The 21,229-nt window shown below is 35.8% G+C and overlaps 1 protein-coding gene across 3 annotated transcripts in view; it reads left to right on the forward strand.

Moving 5' to 3' along the window:
* KCNH8 (potassium voltage-gated channel subfamily H member 8) overlaps positions 1-21,229 on the forward strand; it is a 177,275-nt gene that overhangs the window by 43,377 nt on the left and 112,669 nt on the right. For 2 of the 3 annotated variants that reach the window (XM_026799499.2, XM_005480926.4), the window contains exon 2: positions 13,066-13,299. The exons of the other annotated variant lie outside the window; for it this stretch is intronic. In XM_026799499.2, coding sequence (XP_026655300.1) covers positions 13,066-13,299 — 234 coding nt within the window. The remainder of the gene's footprint in view (positions 1-13,065; positions 13,300-21,229) is intronic. 3 annotated transcript variants of the gene reach the window in all.

Genomic DNA, 21,229 nt, shown 5'->3' on the forward strand with positions numbered 1-21,229 from the left:
ACAGGCCCAAAACTTCATCCTATGACAGTATTCCAATTAACTTTGAAGACTTCTAATCAATCACATATTTTTATACAGTAAAAAATAAACTTCAAGGTATTGTTGTAAAAAAATGCCTCTTATGATGGCTTCAATAATAAGAATACCTTAATTATATCTAAAACTCACTGCTTATGCACTTTTCTCTTTGAAATATCTTTAATGAAATGGAATGAGGAAGTGAAGCCAAGAGGTTAACAATCTGACCTGGGCAGACATCTGTATCCCACAGTGTGCTCTGGAATTGGCAAGCCAATTATGTCACTAACATCTTTCCTGATTTCACCCCCATTTTTTAATCAATTGTTTTTCCCTATTTCTAATTTTTTCTCTGTCTGTTCCCTTCTTCAGTGTGCCTTAATTTAAATTTTGGCTCATGATTAAAGCAGCTTAGAGGACTTTATACATTTTTATGTGGATATGCTCATAAAGCACCCTAGAACATAAGCATCTAACAAAGTGCAAGTAGTTACTACCACTGACAAAGGATAGGGAATGCAATGGGAAAATGGAAAAGGAAAACCATTCAGAAGCCACCTTGGAGAGCAGTGACAGTATTCATTGAAGGGCTCTGGGCAGTTCTCTAGTGCTGTGGTTGGCAGTGAGGTAGATGATTTTTCACCTGTTTTTTCTCTATTGCTATTCACTATTATCAGAGCCTTGTTTAACCCTCTCTCCCTCTCTTCACCACTGGTTGTTATCATTAAATGAGGCATTAGTGCCAACTGATGAATTGGCCAGCAGTGATGTGTATTCGTGGCTGGTTAAGTTTCTGTATACACAGTTTGCAGGTTAACGTTTATTGATACATAGATCAGTATCAATTGCTTGCATGTGCATGATGTTTCAGCTCTGTCTGATAAACTGATATCTTGTGAAATGAGATAAGGAGGCAGTGAGAATGGAGGGGTCATTCTTAAACTACTGTTGGGTGCTTACTCTGAGAGGCCACCACTATTCAGCCTTGCAGGTGCAAGGCTGGGTGAAGTGTGGTATAAGATCTTCAGTATGTGGAGAATAAAGGTAAAATATTCCTACAGAAGCTGAAAACTGCCTCAATAATGCAGGTAGAGGTTACAAAGCCATAGAATTGCCAAGGGTGTGGTACCAAAGACATCACAAAACATTTGTTCTTCTTTCTGATGCAAGTCCACTGTGTCATATTTTCTGCTCTTATGTGAGGTTATTTGACTTTAAAGGTCATGCTTCATACCTTTTGTTTGTTATTTTTTATCAAGAGTTGTAGATTTTGTGAAGTTTTGCCCAGAGATTCCATTATTGTTAATGTAACTTAAGAAAGTTAACTTATGCTGCTTTGCACAGTGTGTATAATTACCCTGTTTACTTATATTTACAGATATAGAGTGGTCTGAAATAGAATAATTTTCCTACGTCATAATACAATCCACAAGTTCAGACTCTTATTTCATGCACCTTATTCATTTAGCATTAAAAAAAATGCCAAAAACAGTAACTAAAAAATGTACATTTTTTCTCTTTCCTCAGAATAATTTCAAATTAGGATATTAGTTTTACAGTATCTCACCGACAGATGATTTTTGACCTTTATTTACAAGAAGAAAATACATGGGCATAGTCAGGTGCATTTACTCAACATTTAGAGCCTGGCTGAGTAAATATAGTACAGAAGTGCGCTGATTTCTATCCTGGTTTGGTGTTGATGTTACCCACTTCCTCTGCTTTAAGATGATGCTAAATCTGAAGGATTTTGGTCACCACACCCTCCACATATGATAAATATAAGTCCTTATTCTGAGTAATGCCTTGAAGATATCCCTTCCTACCATTCCAGTGGAGCTGAAACTCCTGACCCCAATATTGAGGTTGAGTAGGTTAAAGGTAAGGTTTTACACTGCTTTGGTGGTTTCACCACCTGTTTTACAAATGTCATTTTTGCTGGTGTATATGCTGCTGTTGATTAAATTCCCCAACTGATTTTTAGTCTCTGAATTATTTTTTAACTTTCAAAACAGTATTTAAAGCAGCAATGAATTTCCACATTTATAACATCAGATTGCATAGGAAATGTGGCAGTATAATCATGTTGGAATTTATAGCTTTCTTCTACTTTTGGTGTTTTCAGTAAGTGTAATTTATGGAACCTTATTTCCGTATTTTTAGTATTTTTCTCTGTTTGCTCAGTGCCACTTTTACTTGATGAGATAAAGATATAAATATCTGACTTTCTACAAATTACTTCCAAACTCTCAGAATGAAAAAGATTATTCTCTCTAGCATGAAAACTTTGCAACCAGATACAAGCACCTGTTGTTATTTGTAAAGATACTTTTCATCACTTTCTTCAGATTGGGGTCCAGAAAAACTAAGCAAAACTTAAAACTACCTACCATAACAACACTGGAATTAGACTGCAGCATTCTTATACCTTTTTCCTGTGGAGCAAAAAGTTGTGTTGCTTTTGTCTAGCAAGTACAGCACCAGCAACTGGGATTTTTTCACTTTAAAATATTTTGGACCAGTTAGAAGAATTTAATTAAAAACTCTAGCGGAATTTGTATGTTTTGACTGATAGAATTCTCAGAAACATTACCTGGCTCCCTAATGATACTGATTCACTACAGTACAGTTAATAGGTAACATTTTCTTGGGATTTTGGAGGTTTGGGACTTGCATTAATTATTGAGCACTGGCCTATTGTTCTCCTGAGAGTCTCTTTCTGAAGTAAGGTTTAGGGATTTGTATGTTTAGGCAGTGCTTTGGGGAAAAGAGGTAGGAAGGGGTATTGGTTTTGTTCTGTGGCAGAAGAAAACTTTTACTTTAGAAATACCAAAGCTAGTTCTGTGATACTTAGTCTCCTTATTTCCTGTAAAAAAAGAACTGGAAATAGAAAAAGCAACCGAAAAAAAAGTCTAGATTTGAGTAACTATCTTCAGTCCTCTCATTATTTTGGTTTATTTCTTCTCTTATCTGCACTGTTTAGGTCCTTAGGGGTTCAGTTCAGTAGATTTTTTATTATAGCAATCTCTTCCTGTACCTGATTTCTTTCATTGAGACAATATTTAGTCCAAACCTGTTTTTTCTCCTTCAAAGGTAATCAAAACCCTGACAATTCCACTGTGTATTTATACATGTACTCCTTTATTGCAAAGTAACAGATGTTTTGTATCTTCAGATCATATTCATTTCTTGAGCCAAAATCTGTATTTTTCTCCAGAAGACCATCTTATGGCAGTGTTAGTGTCAAGCCTTTCTGGTTCCCCAAACAGCTCCTTCTGTAACTATTTGTATATCTTGCATAAATCAGGAGGTCCAAGCTCAAGTACTCCTGAGATAAACTATGCCAGTCCTTCAGGAGGTCCATAGAAACTTTATGATAAGAAATAATAGCCTATGTCTACTTCCCACATTGGCTTTTCCATTAAGGTTATTCTACTTTTTTTATTCTACAACAAAACTCATCCTTCCACACATTTTTAGCCTTTTTCCTCTGGATTTTTTATGAGATCATTCTTAGTTGAGAAATCCACTACAAGATGGTTATTTTTCCTTTGAATATGATAACATTTTCACCTGTAATCTCCCTCTTATCATTTTCCACCCTCAAAATATTGGTTCTTTACAGATCTTGCTCAAGATAATATCAGTGATCCCCGTATTGAAATTCTTAGGATATTTTTATTCAGAAAGGGTGAGTTTTGGATATACTGTGTAGTTCTTTGTTATGGCAGATAGTGCAGTACGCAACTCTCCCCTCTGGAAATTACATTTCCTGGACACTGGTCATTATTTTATGAACCATTTTTAATATGATTTGTGTCAATTTTTCAGAAGAGCATTCTTGGAATAGGCTTTCTTTTCCAAGGCATTATTTCAGATTAGTGTTCCTACTCTAAGAAAACTGTGTGCAGAAATCCTTGCTGTTTACAGAGAACTCATTTCACTGGAATGGGCACAAGAGAGTCTGCTTTGTCTCCCCATTAAAATTAACTCAAGATTTTCCTGTAATTTCAGGGATTGAGAGATGAGCATATAAACTACAATGGTTCAAAAAGGTTACTCTTAAAGTTCTGACACCTTAATATTGAAGTGCAATATTTATAAGGGAAAATCAATAAGTAAAACTCACCACTAGCTGTCATGAAATTGTCATGGGAGTCATAGGGGATTATAAAAGTGACAGTGAAAAGCCCAGAATTTATATATAAAGGCTAGTATACATGAAAATCAGCTTTGAGCCTCTTTGAGTAACAACTTCAGATTAGTGTAGCACTTGTATAAAATGGAAAAAAGTTTCTTATTCAAAGAATATAATTGCAACATGTGGTATCTGAACAGATAGTGGCTTTTGCATTATCATTTGGGTATCTTGCCTGTGAAAATGGAAGTCATATGCAAAACTGAGGATCCTGCATCACCCTCTGTGGAGCCCAAGTGCTGCATTAGGCAGATGGTGCTGAGGAAGGATGACCACTGTCCCATCTGCCTTCAATTTAAAACCTAGAGGTGGGTCTCATTCTATTCTCAGGATACATAATTTTGTTTAGGTGAGGAAACTTGGTATAAAATGCCCCACTGTCACCAGAGGAGAATTAGTATGGTTATGATTCATGATTCACTGGAGTCTCTCCACAGTGGACACAGCTTGGTCTGTTTCTTTCATGGTCAATTCCAGGGCTGCAAGTGGAATTTCTCCACCTTCATTCTTGGGAATGGTGGCTGAAAGTTCCATTTGCTCAGCATGTGGACAGTAAACACCTTCTGGGGGGGCCATGCATGGTGGAAGCAAATAGAAGGACCATAAAGATTTTCCACTCTCTTTCACTAATATCTCCTTATATTTCTGTTGAAAAAATTTGCTTTATGTCCTTACTGTCCTCACATTATTTTATATAGTATTTATAGAAGCCACACTTTTTTTAGCATGGTCGCTTTAAAGGGGAAACAAATTTCCAGGAAATCTCAAAACTAATTTCAAAACCCTGGCAATTTCTCTATGTGTTGATATATGTGGTCCTTTACTGCAAAAAGTTCCAGATACTTTGAGTCTTCCAGAACACATCCACTTCAAGTGATAAGATGAAACTTTCCCAATGACAGGTAAATAGTCCTTGAACTTCACACCATCACATTAAAAAGAAATTTAGTTTCTTGTTTCCAGTACAGATGATATCAAGATATTTTCCAAGTCCCTGAGATACCACTCCATAATTAACATAGTCTCATATGAAGAAAGGAGCATTAGATTTCAAAGAGCCAGGAACGTGATCTTTCAAAGCCATTTCACACTGGTTTCAAAATGTCTACCTTACACTCTTCCTCTCAGTTGTGCAAGAATAATGCCTGGTAAATCTTTTTCCCTGTATTCTTCCACTAGCTCTCTTTTCTTAGCAGAATCTGCAACATATGGCTGCTCATACATTGCACTATCAGTAGCAGGACATTGAGTGCAAATATTCAAAGAGTTATCCACTGCAATAGCATTATAAATAGGTTCATCAAGCATGTGTATAGTAAAGGCAAGTGTAGGATTCCAAACCCACAAAATGTTATGAAATGGTGAAAATTTAGTACTCCTGTAAACCAAGCACCAATTGTGAATAGGTGGCATAGTGCTTAATACAGCTCTAAACCAAACAACTTTCAACTCCTTATTTCATTTCTACTTCAGACAAGTGACAAAGGAAGGTATGGACAGGATCACATTAATAAATATTTGTTGATGATGTGGCCCTTGACTTTAAAAATATTTCTATTCAGGAAGAGTGTTTTCTGCAAATCTTCTCAGTTGAACACTTGAAAGCAAGTCATGGTCCCAGGCTCTTAAATCATTGGGCTATATGATCTGAGTTTATGAGAACTCTCTGTGTTAATTTGATTTATAGCAATTCCATTTCTAAATTCCAGGTGAATCTTAAATCAATCGAACAGCTGGGAAAACAAAACAAACAGCAAATCGAATATTGCTGGTTCTTCTGCCTAGTGGATGAACTTGTAATGATGAAATTTCTATGTATTTTATTGGAGAAATTACAAAGCATGATTCCCTTGGAAATGTGAACCTGTGCACCCTGCTGTGCAGTGGGCACTCACAGAATGCACTGTACAGCAGCTGAACTCCCTCATGAGGGATATAGGGTTCAGTTCTTTCAGAAAAACAAGCATCCGGTGAGTAACTTCTGGATGACACTGAACGTTGTCACAAAATGCTGGTGACTCATGAGTTGCAGTGTCTCTTGATTGGTAATGTCTTAGTTTTTCTGGTTTTTTTCCCCAGTGCCATGTGCTGTTTTACTTGCAACATTTCAATGCCTATGAAACTGGCATGTAAATATTTGACAGCTGCAATATAGCTGTTTTTGTTACATCTGCACTGTGTACTGGCAGTCACTGCACAATCAATAACACAAATAAAGTTCATCAAATGTAATAGATTTTACTGAAAAATAAAATTTATTTAATATCCAAAAAGAGTAGGAAAAGAAATATTTTGTTGCAGCCTTGACTCAGCTGACATACATAAGTTTGTAATTCCAGGTAAATATAAAATCAAAAGCAAAGATTTATATTGGACTAATTAATATTTCCTTTTGAGGAAAATATGTAGCTATTTGCTTCTGCTAGTGGAGCTTGATTTTGAAGAATTTGAAAGTCATCTCTACTGAAAGTTTTTCTCCTTTACTATGGTACACCCTTTACAATTGCACCGCATGTTTATTTGAAAGGTGCTCAGTGATGATAAATGAGCAGCCACAGCAGTACTACTATTTCAACCAAGTCCTTCTCAGTCTTGTATTTTAGAGTTTAGGTAGATTCAAATGATACTGAGACTGGAAAAGCAATAGGAACATGCACAAAGATTTCTAATGGAGGAACAAATTTTTTTTTTCCTTGCTAAGATGCCAGAAACCCAATTCACCATGAGGTTCACTACTGCTTTTGTTTCTCACTTTGTTTCTCTCTGATACAGTCTGGTTTTTGGTCTGCTCTGCAGGAGTAGGTAATTTTACTGGCCATGCAGAAAGCTGCAGTCATTATTCCAGTATTGACCTGATGCACAAATGACAAAGAAAGCTGGGTTGGAGATTGTTAAACACCATCTCTTAAGTGGTTTATGATCTTGTGTTTATCAATAAGACTGTGAAATGATTGAGCAACCAGATGCCCAAATTTTGCTTAGATATCTCCATGCTGAACTGCATTGCAGATTACCTCTTGTAGCTATAAATATTGTATACAGTAAAGCATTTTTACTGTCAGAATAAATATTATTTTGTAAATATAAAGTGAAAAGTTTATTTTGTAGCTGCTGAATTCAGAACTTTTCCACTTAATGTAAGTTATTCCTGTCAGTTCAGGTCAAGTGAGACCTATGGAAGCTCAACCCTTTAGCTGAGTCCATAGGTCTGGTTTCTTCAAATACTGATTCATAACTCTACATTTGTAGCAGTTACCCAATTTTATGAATCCTTGTAATGAAATGAGTAGGGCAATTAAATCAATTTTAAAGGTTACAGTGAGTTACAGTAGTAGGTATTTTTTCATAAGTCCATACTTGTACTTTATAATGCAATAGTTTTTCCTCTCACTGTAAATTCACTACTATAAATTCATTGGAATATGCATTCATTTTCAGAGAAGAGTGGGAAAAAATATCATTATAATCAGTTTGGGGTTTTTTTATTTAGATCTAGATAAATCTTCACCTCACATTAGTGACCTAGTCAACTGTACTGAGATTTTTCAAAGGAAATTTTAATGTCTGGAAGTGTATGCATTATAAAAATCATCTTGGTCTCAATCAGATTCAGAGGACACTAGCTGGCAAATGATTTTGAGCTCTAATTAAATTCACTTGCATCTAAATGTGCTGACATAAAGCTAAATGTTTTCATGTACTGCTTTAATCATTCAATTAATCAGTAATATTAACTGTTAATGTGGTCGTGTTCTCCGTCACGGTAATTTGCATGAACCTGGAATGAGATTTCCCTTGTTAACTTGCCTGTGTACAAACTGTGGAATCAAATTTAAGTGTAGTACATCCTTTCATCTAAAAGAATTATAGACTGCTGTACAATATGTAGAGTAACTATGTGAGTCGCTTGCTTATTTAATGCAGCTTCTTCAATTGCTAAAGATTTTTTCTGTTGTAGGATTTTTTCTTCCTCTTTCATTTTTAAATAATTTAACTTTTAAAATTAGAGCGCTTGTTGGCTTTTCTCAGTTGCAAAAGAAGTCAGGTGTTCTCCTCATGAAAACTTCTGGACTTTGATTGAAAAGAACTGTGAAAAGAACATAGAAGCACAATGATGAGATTTACATCAGACATAGCCACGGTATTAAAGCAAAAATTCTTTTGTCATTTTTTGCTGGATGTGACAGTAGGATTCATGAAGAGAGTGCAGAGTATAAATGTAACACAGTGTCATTACAAACAGCCAGATAAATTGGGGGCATTAATTAGGAGGAAGAGTATAAAGCCTTTTTCTTTAATTATCTCAATCGTAAAACTCTATCATGAGACGTTTGATGAATAAGATTCTCTGTATAAGATAGCATGAGATCTAAATTTCTGTCGCTCCAGTTATGATTTTGGGGTATCACATCATTGAAACAGGGCAACTTTGTCTAAGCCTGTGACTGAAGGTACAGTTGTCATGGTTCTGGCTCATCTTGTTTGATTGTCTCTGGCTTTATGCTGTGTTTCTGGCAGAGATTTCTGAAAACCAGGAGTCTTCCATTGATCAATGTCCTATCCTCTCCAGTATGTTCTACTTCTGAAATGACGGCAGGCATGCAAGCTCCTAATAGTCTTCCTTCAAACTTTCATGTGAAAAAGTAACTTGATCTTCATGGAAAATGAGCTTAAAGTAAAAGAATCACAATTGAAAGAAATCTGCTTTTAAATTGCACTGGCAAACCAGGGACCTCTCTCACACTCATCCATTTCTGCTGACTTGCTGCTAAAGGAAAACCTCGTGAATGTTGGATATTTTGTGTTTAGGCTTCTTCTCATCTTAGCAGAAGCACTTTTAAATCATCCTTCACCCAGCTCTCGCAGGCTTGAACAAACAATCAAGAATTTTATCCAAAGCCAGTATACAAATATCCAATTTGAATTTTTAAAAATTTATTTTGTAGAGACTTACACCACTTAATTTCTGAGCTGAGACCTAGAGTCAAGTGGTTAAAAAAGCATCCAGTCTGCCCATTCTCTGGACTCTCTGGCAGTCTCACTCCCAGCTCAGAGACTTTCACTGCTGGCACCGAGGCCCCTTCCCTGTGGGTGGCTCCTGTGACCTGACAGGTGCCTGCTTGACTCCCTGTACACCCCACACTCACAGTCAGATCAGGTTTCCTTCCCAGATCCACCATAGCTCTCCCAGAGCAGAGCTCAGATGACTCTTTCCATAAAGACATTTGTTCTTGGTGCAGCAACACAGAAACATCCCCAGCTGATGCCTCCAAGGAGGACCCTCAGCAAAGGAAACCCAAGGATTTTATACCCTCACAGTCTCTCCTCACACAAGTCTCTCTTTCTCCTGAGTCCTCTGCTCCTTCTGCGTCTCCCAGAGTCCATCTACCCATCTTTCACCCTTTGCTGACCAAAGGGTTGGCAGGTCATGGTGTCATCTCTGGCTCCCACTCGAAGCTCACTTTGCATCTCAGTGAGCAGATGGCAAACTGAGCTGCCTGCACCAGATTTATTCCTCAATACTCCAAATCTGTTCTTTCTTACACAGATTTTCAGCAGCTCTACTCTGTTGCTCCAAAGGCTCAGGGTTACATCTTTCTCAATAGATCAAGTATTTTGCTTGGATGAATTTTCTGATCTAAAAATGAAATTAAAAGGAAACATCCACCAGTAATCTAATATTGTCTGCTGATCAACCAACCTGATCAATAAAATAACTTAATATTCAAGCCAATGTGCTGAAAACATAATATGGAATTCAATAACTTGCATATTATTATGGAAGCTTTGCAATCTACACACAAATATATACCAAAAATATACAAACCAACACATTAGTATCACTCATTGCAACTTTCCTACTGCAAGTTCAAAAATAATAAAATATGTTGTCTTCCAGTCCATAAGTTTCTAATAAATTATTCTGAAGTATATTTCATTTATCTTACTCTAAATTTAAAAATCCAGCTAGTTATCATTGAAGACCATTAAATTAAATGATGGATTTGTTATTTGTGTCACAACAAAGACTGAATGATAGAAATTTCACCCTCAATACTTCTTTTTTGAAATATTTTATAATGTTTTACATACACAAGTAATAGCAAGTGATATTAGAGATTTGAAGCTATAAAAATAAATTACAGAACTAAACAAACTTTTAACCAGAATATTTTAAGCTGTGGGTTTGTTGGGGTTTTTTTTTTATTTTCTTTAAGCAATAGGTAAATATTAATCACTTTATAAATGTTGCTGAAGAATTGGATGATACACGTAATTACTGGGCGTAATATTTCTTGGTCCTTTTAGTATGACAAGAATTTTTTCAACAAATTATTTAGATATGTCCCTTAGTTTGGGACTGTAGGTGCATCTCTCTGTTTTTTTAAATTCAAGCTCAAGAAGAGAAGCAAATATAATTCTGATTGCATTTTCCTGATGCTTTGCTGTTGTACTACAAAAAGTTCAGTAAAATTAGGCTTAAAAACCTGCTGATATTAAGAGAAAGATTGGCTGTTATTCTAGCTGGCACTGGGTTGGCATTTATAAGTAAACTGGTTTATTTCATGAATGTTAAAGACACCACAATTATTCCAGGTTCTTTTTGGTGTAACTGACAATAGAGTTTGGCCACCTTATATTTTTCATAAAGCCATGGTATGCTTGGTAAGCTCCAGTGTATTCCTGTTCATAATGACATTCATTCACTACTGTGCATCCTCTCCACCTTTTGTGTCCTTTTGGTGTTCCAGATTCTGCTTCATACTACTCTCAACAATTAGAATTAAAAAGAAAAACAAAACCCTACAGCAATCTTTGCATTACATAATTGTATTTTAAACAACAAGAATCAGAGCAGTAAATTAATTTTCCAGCTATAAATATATTTGGTATGAATGATCTGCTGGTCTTGCACGGTCACACTTCCATTATGCATTGCAAGCATATGATTTTAATGATTTTGGCAGTGTGGGGATTTAGTTTTGTGTTGACAGGGGCAGCAGCATGTTAGTGCATGAATGGTAATGATACTTCTTCCCCAGTTAGGCAAATAAAAATGACAGACTAAATCAAGCACTGCACTGAACCAGAATGCATTTTAAAAACACATTATTTGGTAAGTGGGAAAAGACTGTTTTAACATAAACAATCATGTATTGAAAGGATTTAATTAAATCTGTACAAAATGTGGGTAACTGAAGGAAAGTCTTGAGAGAAAATTGGTCATTTAATAAACCTCCATTACCTTTAAAATACTGAAAGCAGTATAAGACATAGTGTTTTATCCCTTGGGTAATTAAAGAGTAACATAGTTGGATTTTGGGATTTCACAAATGTAGAACTCTTGCGACAGTTCAGATTGAAAAACAGACTTATTTTTCCCCTATTTTAGTGTATGGATTCTGTTCCTCCCTTCCCGATCATAAATAATACATACCTGTATGGGGATTAGGTATATCAACCTGAGTTTTCCATTAAAATAATTCATTTCTTTCTCTTTAAATTTATGAATATTTATCAAGGGATTATGAGTTAGTTAATAGTATTTCCCCTTAATACGTGGACATGAATTCACTTGCACATAAGTCTGAAAAATGAGAGGTGTCTGTCTTGGGACTAGACTGCTCTTAAGCTCCTGCTAGCAAGCTGTAAGGTAAACATTCCTTAACAAGCAATGGGTAAAAAATAGTCTTTCCTCCCTCCATGTGAAATGTAGATGGATTCTGCCCATAAAACTTTTTTTTCACTTCAAGATAAGGACACACAGGCAAAACACCTGTATGAGAAGTTCATATGTTATCTGGAAAGGGTATCCCTGATAACTGAAAAATGATGTAAAGGGTCAGACTTGTTGACATGGGCTGGAGATGAAGTTCTGAGGTTCAAAGCCTTCAAAACCATTTCAGAGAGGGATGGGAATGAGCTATTAGGCTGCCAAGAGGTTCAACTGTTGGATTTACTGAAGATTTGAAATCAAATTAGGACACCAAATTTGGTTGATTGATGTCCATGTCAATATGCTACACTTGAATGTATCATACACAGTAGCTGCAGCTTAAACACACTGAGAAATATAAGGAGCATTAAGTATAACAGAATGGTGAATCTTTGATGTGCCTGTTTCATATGGAAGAAGTACGGTGGGACTCCAAAAGATAGGTGACTGATTTCAAATGAAATCTTTTTTCCTCAAAAACAAAGAAAACAAAAAACAAACAAATTAACAAAAAACAAAATAAACAAACCAAACAAAAAACCCCCAGATCTACCCCACCTCCCATAAAGGACAAATGTAGTTTAGAATGTCCCTAATTCCACTTACCCTGGTGTGTTCACTCAACTGTTTTTAAGGATTCCCTTGCAAAATTCTATAGAATAAATTAGTTTGGTGACATAAGTCACCATTCTCTTATTGAGACCATGGATATTTTTGGGGTTTATGATGTAGCCATGTCTGTTCAGACTGCAGAGTAATCTGCGTGGCAGCATAACATTTGAAATTTCTCCAAAATTTTGATATTTGTCACCAGTCTTTGGTGAAGTGGTTGTTTTAATGTGTTGACTTCTATCTCAGAGGCAACTATCATAAAGTATTCCCTGAGGAGACAATGAGGCAAACTGTACAAAGCCATGAAGAACTGTTGTATATGATCTGTGGACTAGATCTTTGACTTAATTTCACAATACTAGTATGAAACCAGAATTTATATCCTTGTTTGCAGGCAGCTGGGACTTTGCTTTGAAATATCTGTCCAGTTGTGCCTTCTTATGATGTTATAGAAAGCACTGTGTCAAAGGGTGCAGAATTTAGACTTTAATTCATATTTTACTTTTGTGTTCTTCTGCAGATAGTAACTTTATCCTTGCAAATGCTCAGGTGGCTAAGGGATTCCCCATTGTTTACTGCTCTGATGGCTTCTGTGAGCTTGCTGGATTTGCACGGACTGAAGTCATGCAGAAGAGCTGCAGCTGTAAATTCTTACTTGGTGCTGAAACAAACGAGCAGATGATTCTTCAAATTGAGAAATCGTTGGAGGAAAAGATAGAATTTAAAGGAGAAATCATGTTCTATAAGAAGAATGGTAAGTCTTTCTTTACTGTTCTGTTAGTCATAAAGAAAGAAACTTAGCATAAATGCATATAATATATAATGTTCATTTCTAAGTAATAATTTAGTTGTCTGTCATCGAACCTATGAGAATAGATTTAAATAATGCCTGTAAGGTGCAATTGATACCATGTGTATATTGGTGCTATTGATTTTATTTAAATGTGTTGCAAAGCTGCACAGATTAAATTCAGGGTTCTAAACTACATCATGAGACTTTTTTGTAGTCACTATGACAATCTTTTTTCTGCTGTTTCTTCTTCTTATACTGAAGTTTTTACCTCTTATTGTTGGAGTTGGAATGAAAATATTCATATTCACCACAAAATAAGCTATGTAAATTTTTCAATGCCATCAGTAAAATGCTCGAATGTCTGAATGAGCCATGTAATGTCTTCTCAACAGCTATTACACATGAATAAAATAACAACAACTTTCAAAAAGTGAAAAATTTATATTCAAGCATGTATTGTCACATAAAAAAAATTCCAGGCATTAAGCAACCCCATAGACTATTGGAAATTTCAATTTACACCAGCAGTTTTGACTCTTATGGCAAGACATTTATGAGGAAAATTTTATAGTCAACTTGTATGAGGCACAGAAGACAGTAGGCCATGATGCGCACTTCCCAGCTCCTTTGGTTTATATCAGTGCACTTATTCCATATATTTCTATTGCCACATTCATGTGATCTTCAAACAGGTGACACTATGTTTGAGATAATGACAGGATTTCAACCATGATAACAGAAGCAGAGTGATCCATGGACTCAATGGATCCATGGATGTTGAGTATCACCTTCTCTTTTATTATATGGCTAGAATTTATAGGCATATGTCTAGACTGCATTTTCCTCATAGGTTTTCTCTTCTTCATTTATAAATGAAATATTTTCCTTTCAAATAATATTACTGCTATTATATGCTTTAAAAACTTATTTTCTAAAAGTGATCACTGCATGACAACAGTGATTTGGAGTGTTAGGAGAAGGCAACTTCAGTTTCACTAACAAAAAAAAAGGAAGAATGTTCCTTAGCTGGCTTGTGTTCCTGATTGCTGCTCTTCATAGCATAAAAATTTGAAGTTAATTTGGAAGATTCTGCTAAATGCTTCCTAGTCTTGACTTTTTGAGGAGGCTTCAGAGTATGTGAGTGTGTTTGGTTTTGTTTTTTAGCATATAGAAGAGACTCACACAGTTTCCTGAAATAGTTTCAGGAAGTTATGCAAATAAAGTAGTTCCAAGTTGTAAAACATGTCTGGATATAGGGGAAAAATTATTTTAACCTGGAAGGATAAGAGCTGCTTTTTTCTAGTATTCCATAGTGATAACCAAGCATGATAAGAAGATATTTCAAGGTATTTAAATTAGAGAAGTAAAGCTAAGACATTCATTTAATTGTCTTTATCCTGAATGATAAATTGTGATTCCTTTATATTTTGAAGGGGTGCTTCAAATCTGTAATAGCTATGATTAACACAGGCAGAGAGAGATTGCAGGTCAATTATCAGAGAAGTAGCTGAATCACAGATAAATAGATAAAGAGAAATTGTTGAGGCCAAAAGAATTCCCACAACACATTCTACATGCATCCCTCTGCATAATTTGACTGGAAGCTTCCCCAATACATTTTCTGAATAAGAATAAATTTCCCCAACTGCCCATTATATTTTTCATTTCCATGTGTTTCTGTACCACTGGGTAACAGAAATTAATAGGTATTAAAATAACATGAGAGTTTCTTAGTATAAAAGCTAAATTTATCTTAAAAAATAATCTTGGTTTTTCAACTGAGCTGCAAAGCGCAGGCTCCAAATTTGGCAAATCAGCCATTTTAGCTAAATGTTTTTGCTTTGGAGTTGGGTTTGGGGCTTTTCTCAGAGGAAAAATTGAACTTCTGAAGCTGTTAAACTCATTCAACTTTTTGCCCAGAAAAAGGTTTTAAAAATATTTTAAGACATAAGAACTTTGGGAATAATATACTTGAAATGATTGTGTGGATACTTTCCAGTATATCCAATATGGAAAATCATTGGTTTTTGGGCTGATATAATGCCAGGAAGAGAGGTCACTGGGAGACAAGTAGCTAGCAATGCCTAGTTATCACAGGACCAAATTTCAATGTCCTGTTTGTGCTTTAGGGTGGCAGAGGGGAACCACCATCTGCCTTTAGTCTGCTACTTAGCACAACTTTGCTTTGTTTGCCTAACTACAAGACCAAACAAGCACTCCCAGGCCTCAGGGGTAATTCTGAGCTCACAGAATTCTTCTTGAAATCTTAATAGTTAGTACAACATTATGATAAAAAATTACTATGAGAGACATGGATGTATGAATACAATAATTTACTCTTGGTTGGTTTTTCTGGAATTGGTCTGAAATGTAGATCATATGTATCCTGTTTTTTGGGGCAGACATTCAAGGTTACAAAACTGAACATGCATCTACTCCTTAATTGTCACATTTTTCAATATTTTAAATTTGATTTAAACTTATTTCAAAGCTGATTCAGTTTTTATCATTAAATTATTTCATTCTAAACAAGCAGCTTTGATTGAAATTTATTAAGGTTGAATGTGGACCTTTCACAGTTATTTAACCATCATTAAAGGAATGAGTGCTATAACTAAAGCAACCCCAGCAATCCACGTACAATTTTATGGAAATTCCAGACTGCTCTGGAAGCAGCAAGAATGGTGTGCAAGGGCTTGGGCAGGAATCTGAGTAAAGTGGGTTATTTGTCTGTGTTCGGTGAACCACAGTATTTCATTGTCTTGGTCATTTGAGTTTGAATTTCAAGAGAAGAATGATCTTAAGCAGTTGTGCTCTGACCAATCCTTCTGAGACCACAAGAAGTGGATAAGAATTTTTTCTCTGTGTGTTCTCATTTGGGAATTTTAAGGAATTCTTAGAATAAGATGAACTGGTTGTAACTCCTCATCCTGAACATTTTCTGCCATACTAGCAACAGAGCAATATTAGAACCATGGAAGCCAATACAAAAGCTTCAGAGAGAGATGTCTTTTGAAAATTCAACTCAAAATATACTTTTCATCATAGTTTCAATATTTAGTTTTGTTCCTCAGAAAGTTTCTTGCTTTTTCTTTGACAGAGCTATATTAGTTTCTTGAAGACTATCAGAAAAGAAGACTATTAAAAGACAAGGAATTTTATGATTGTTGCCTTCTTCAGATAGTTTTAAAATTATATTGCTTAGGAGCTGATTTTTAAACTTTTTTTTTCTGTTACTATATCTACATTTTCTTTAAAACATCTGGAACAAATTAAGTTGTCAATTATGAGAATAGAAATGCAAATTAACCTTTTGGAATTCAAGTGAGTTGTGAGAAAAATGTTCACTCCTGGATCTCTTGTTTAGAACAATCTAAAAGCAGTTGGACACTATGCTGTGGAATTGCATTTAAATAAACCCTTCTTTTTCTCCCTGTCAGACCTCTTCTGAAATTTGTCAATAGCAAGTACAGGCAGTTAAATGAGGTCTTTACATTTCCTCAAACTGAAGTACAATTAAGCAGCTATGTGGATTTTTTTTCTTTTCTATTACAGCCTAAGATAATGCTACAACAAGCCCTATAATCACTGACTTAGTCCGGTCTAAGCTCTCCATCTTCAGTTGCTGAGAGGGTCACAGCTTGGGTCCCCTATGACCCCATCAGATTTATTTCCTTTGTCTCAAAATTAGGTTTGTGGTGCTTGAAAAGAGGTCTGTGCTTACATACAACTTTTTAAAACATGCAATAATTCCACAATCTTCCCTCATTGAAAGGAAATTGGCCTCTTTCAGTGTATGTCTAAGTGAAACACTATGAAATCAGCAGCGGCCTCTTGTGATTTATGGACATTTGAGAGACTCCACTGTGGTGACCATCATATCTGTGCATCCCAGAAAAAGGGCTGTTTGCAGCCTTTGTGCACAGTCAAAAACCCCCACTGTAAGAGGACTGGAGCAAAGGAATGTTGCTGGGACTGTCTTTACAAGATTCTTCAGGACTTTGGTGAAAGCAGAGTTTGCTTTGTCTGTGACAGTTAACCAGGACTCAAGGGATCTTTTGTCAGCTTCTATGTTTACACTGATTTAAACACTTTCTGGGTTATGTCTTAGGCATGTTCTTGGTCCCTAAAGGTTTGGTAAGTAAATTGTAAGGTCAGTAAGATACAATGTATTCAGTTTCAGTATTTATTTATTCATTTATTACAAGTCAGTAAGATTAAATGAAAGTATTCTATGTTTTCTCATCATTGCATGAGAAAATCTGTTTTGGTAAGGCTGTATCCATATCTAGAAGGTTGGGATTAAGGTATTTCAGATGGGCAGAGTATGAGTAGAGACAGGGTGAAAGTCAGACCCTGTTCTTGAGCTCCTGGATTAATTTGGCAAAAGGTTGTTTGAAGTCAGCAATGACAGCCACAGGTAAATGAAATAAGGCTCAGGCCATGAGACACCATCCATTGCCTCTGCCATGTTTGTGATTGAATAACTTGGCTGGAGAATAGCAAAGGCTACACAACATCATTTATATGTAATGCATTCCTTGTGTTAAGAAAACAGAAAATGTTTGGGTTTTTTTAGAAAAAGAGTTGTAGAAGAACTATGAAGAAATTAAAGAGAAATTAATTTCTTTTGAAATGAAAGAAAATTGGATTTTCCTCAGGCATCTCTACGGAAAGTACCTGCCTTCTTTAACAAACTCTTGAAATACACCATGTCTTTTGGAAGTTAAGCCCAGCATTAAGACAAGGGGCATTTATTAGAATTTTCTGACTGTAAAAAAAATTCTGTACAGAGACTCAAATTTTCTTGTGATTACTTTCTACTAGTTTTTAGTGACAATTTTCTACTTACTAATGTAGAGAAAGCACCTTGACAAGTTGCTTGACAGAGCAGTTTGTGACAGAGCAATGTGGCCTCACTGCTGCTCCACTGCTTCTCTGCCTTGAAAACCTCATCTAAAAATAAGAAAGCTAAAAAGCTTTTGTGGTCGGCTTGCTCACATTTGCTAAATTATAGTACAAAATACAGGAGGAAGGGAATAAAAAAAGCAAGCAACACTGAAAGATTAATCTGAGGGTAATATTTAATTGCAATTACCTGAGCCATAAAAAATAATTTGTAACTTTATAAAAGAATATGTTTTATTTTTTCTTCTTTCTTTTTCTCTTTTCTTTCTTCTTTTCTTGTTTTTTCTATTTCATTTTTTTATTTTTATGTTTTTTTGGTTTTTTTCATTTCCTCCTTTTGTATAACTCATTAATCATTAGGAAATTTCACTGATTTTTGGGAAGTCTTGCTCTTTAAAAAGCAGTATAGAATATAGACATAAGACATGTTCTTAATTTCCTCTGCTTCACAGAATAGGGAACTTTTTTCTCCTTTTCTCTCCCAATCCTTCATTTGCTTAACCCATGGCTTCTGATGGAAGGTAATGTGTACCTCTGAAATGTTTTGATGTTTTAGAGACAGCCCCAGCTTCTGCAGCAGAAGAGGAAGACAGAGCAGGCTTGTGCTCCTCTGTAGGGCCCTGGCTGAAACTTTACAGAGGCCTGGGTGAAGCGGTCAGCAAAAGCCTTAAAGAAGACAAAGCAAGGGAATGAATTTCAGTTATAAGGCAAAAGAAAAAAAAGGCAGCAAAATCCCCTGTGTACAATGTGATCTAACCCATCTGAGATCTTTTACTAGAATTTAATGAGACATCAACAAGACTGCAGCTCACTGACAGAACTGATACGTCGTTCTGATGCATTCACAGTGATATTGGCTAATAGCTTCTTTCAGCAGCAGCATGATGTATTAAAAGCATAATTCACTGAGAAAAGACTTGTTCTTCTAGAGCCACATTGATATGTAAATAAATCTGTGTGAAGTTTTCCTGTTCCTTGTTATATTGCTACAACTTGATGCCCTCCACTGCTAACAGATGCAATGACTGTTTCCACACAGGCACTCTGGGCTTCCAGCTGCACATGGCATGAATGGCTGTTGGTACTGCTGGATGATTTTTTTTTTCTTAATTTTTAAAAGAAATTTTATTGTGCTACTTTTTATGCATCCGTTTCTAGTAAGAGATATTGGTATTAATTTTGGAGTAGGATGTTCATAAGACATCAGACTAGTCACCTTTCTATTCAAATTTTTTCTCACAATTTTATGGCCACAATGAGTCTGCTGCCTTTTATTTTTTTTATGAGGTTTAAATTAAGCTTTGGCTAAAAGCTGACTTGGGTGCCTGTGCTTCACCATGAGTTAGGCTGTTCTTTGAATAAAGAAAGTTCAAAATGTCATTTCTCCAGATGACCATATGCCTCTTTTTGGCTGGCATTTCCTTATTTTGTCCCTGATCCCTAAATCCACATTCTGGATTATGATGCAGACTATTTGCCACCCCTGTGCTGACCACTGTGATGGGTTCTTGCTATAGCTCTATAGGTTTTGGAAGGTGATAGGAGGCTCATGGCAGCACTGTCTACTGAACCCTCCCACTGATTTGGGTAGGGAATTGTACAAGCAGTTTGATTTCAGAGCAGTTAAATAACTAGAAAGTTAAAACCTGCTTCTTTCCAACTGGTGGAGTTACAATAATTTCATTGGCCACGCTCAGAGACTGCTTACAGCATGTGCTCACATGGACTGAAGTGGTGAATTGGGAAGATTAATCCTCTCTATCATGTTACATAATTGCTCAGTGTGTGTTTCAAAACCCTTCCTCGGACCTGACAGGGTGGGATTATCAGTTCAGATCCATGACTCAGCTCCATCTCAGGCCCCAGCTTTTGCCCCCTCCTTCGAGAAAGGTGCCCAAGGACTGCATATGAAATACAGGTTCAAGTTCTTGAATCACAGCCTCAACAGAAAACCTCAAAACTTGCTGAATAATATGAACAGATAAAACTTCTGAATAATATGAACAGATAAAACAAGGATTATAGACAAGGATTATAAATCAATATATTTTCTGACCTAACCATGTGGGAAAAGCAGTGTAAAATAACTGGATCAGTTTCTAAAATGTAGCCTTTAAGTGTAAGTGCATGAGTTACCAGTAGAATCCCCTTTTTCTCCATGTCTTGCCTTTAGAAAACTTTATGAACAAGCACGAGGTTGCAGCCAGAACCTCTTCCAGTGCTGGGACATCTCTCATTCTGCAGATTCCAGACTTCTGTTTCTAGGGGCTGCCACTGCTAAAGACACCAAAGTGAGAATCACAAAAGTATTTTGCAGATATTTTAGTTTATATAATTATCACTTGTTTTTTGAAACTGAAAATGTGATTTTTTTTATAGGTGTAGTGGTCTGTTTGGAGATTGCTGGGTTTTTTGATTGCAGTAAATTTCATATAATTTTTGAAGTCCCTCTTTTCAGAAAACAGAATAATGAGCTAAAAACAAAATAATATAATTTGAAAACATGTTTATGTTAGGTGAATGTGTGCTTTAACTCCTTCAGATTTGAAAATATAAGGTGAAATTTCTGAATTATAAATACATTTTTATTCATATGACTATATACGCAAATATATATCCAGACATACATAATGTATATGAGAGATCATCCTGTTTTAAAAAAAATTCTTGCCCTCTTTTCAAGAGTGCAACCCTCAGTAGGCTGAGAAATCATATTTACTACTGTGTTTATATCTACCTGTTGACCCTGAAAGTCCAAAAGGGATAAGGATCATAGGTTATAAACTCAAGGAGACTTTCAAGTGTGATCTGGTGGTCACACAGAAGTAGGGGAAACAAGTTCTTGAGTCTTCTTTGCCGCTTCTATGAAAATATAACTCAACAACCTGTTCCCCTGTAAGTCAGTTTCATCATGGCCCACATGAGTTCTTAATTTTGCAATTTTTTCTGATCAAATAATGTCACTAGGTGTTGCAGATAAGCT

This window comes from Zonotrichia albicollis, chromosome 1 (assembly GCF_047830755.1).
Source record: "Zonotrichia albicollis isolate bZonAlb1 chromosome 1, bZonAlb1.hap1, whole genome shotgun sequence".
Taxonomy (NCBI): Eukaryota; Metazoa; Chordata; class Aves; order Passeriformes; family Passerellidae; genus Zonotrichia; species Zonotrichia albicollis.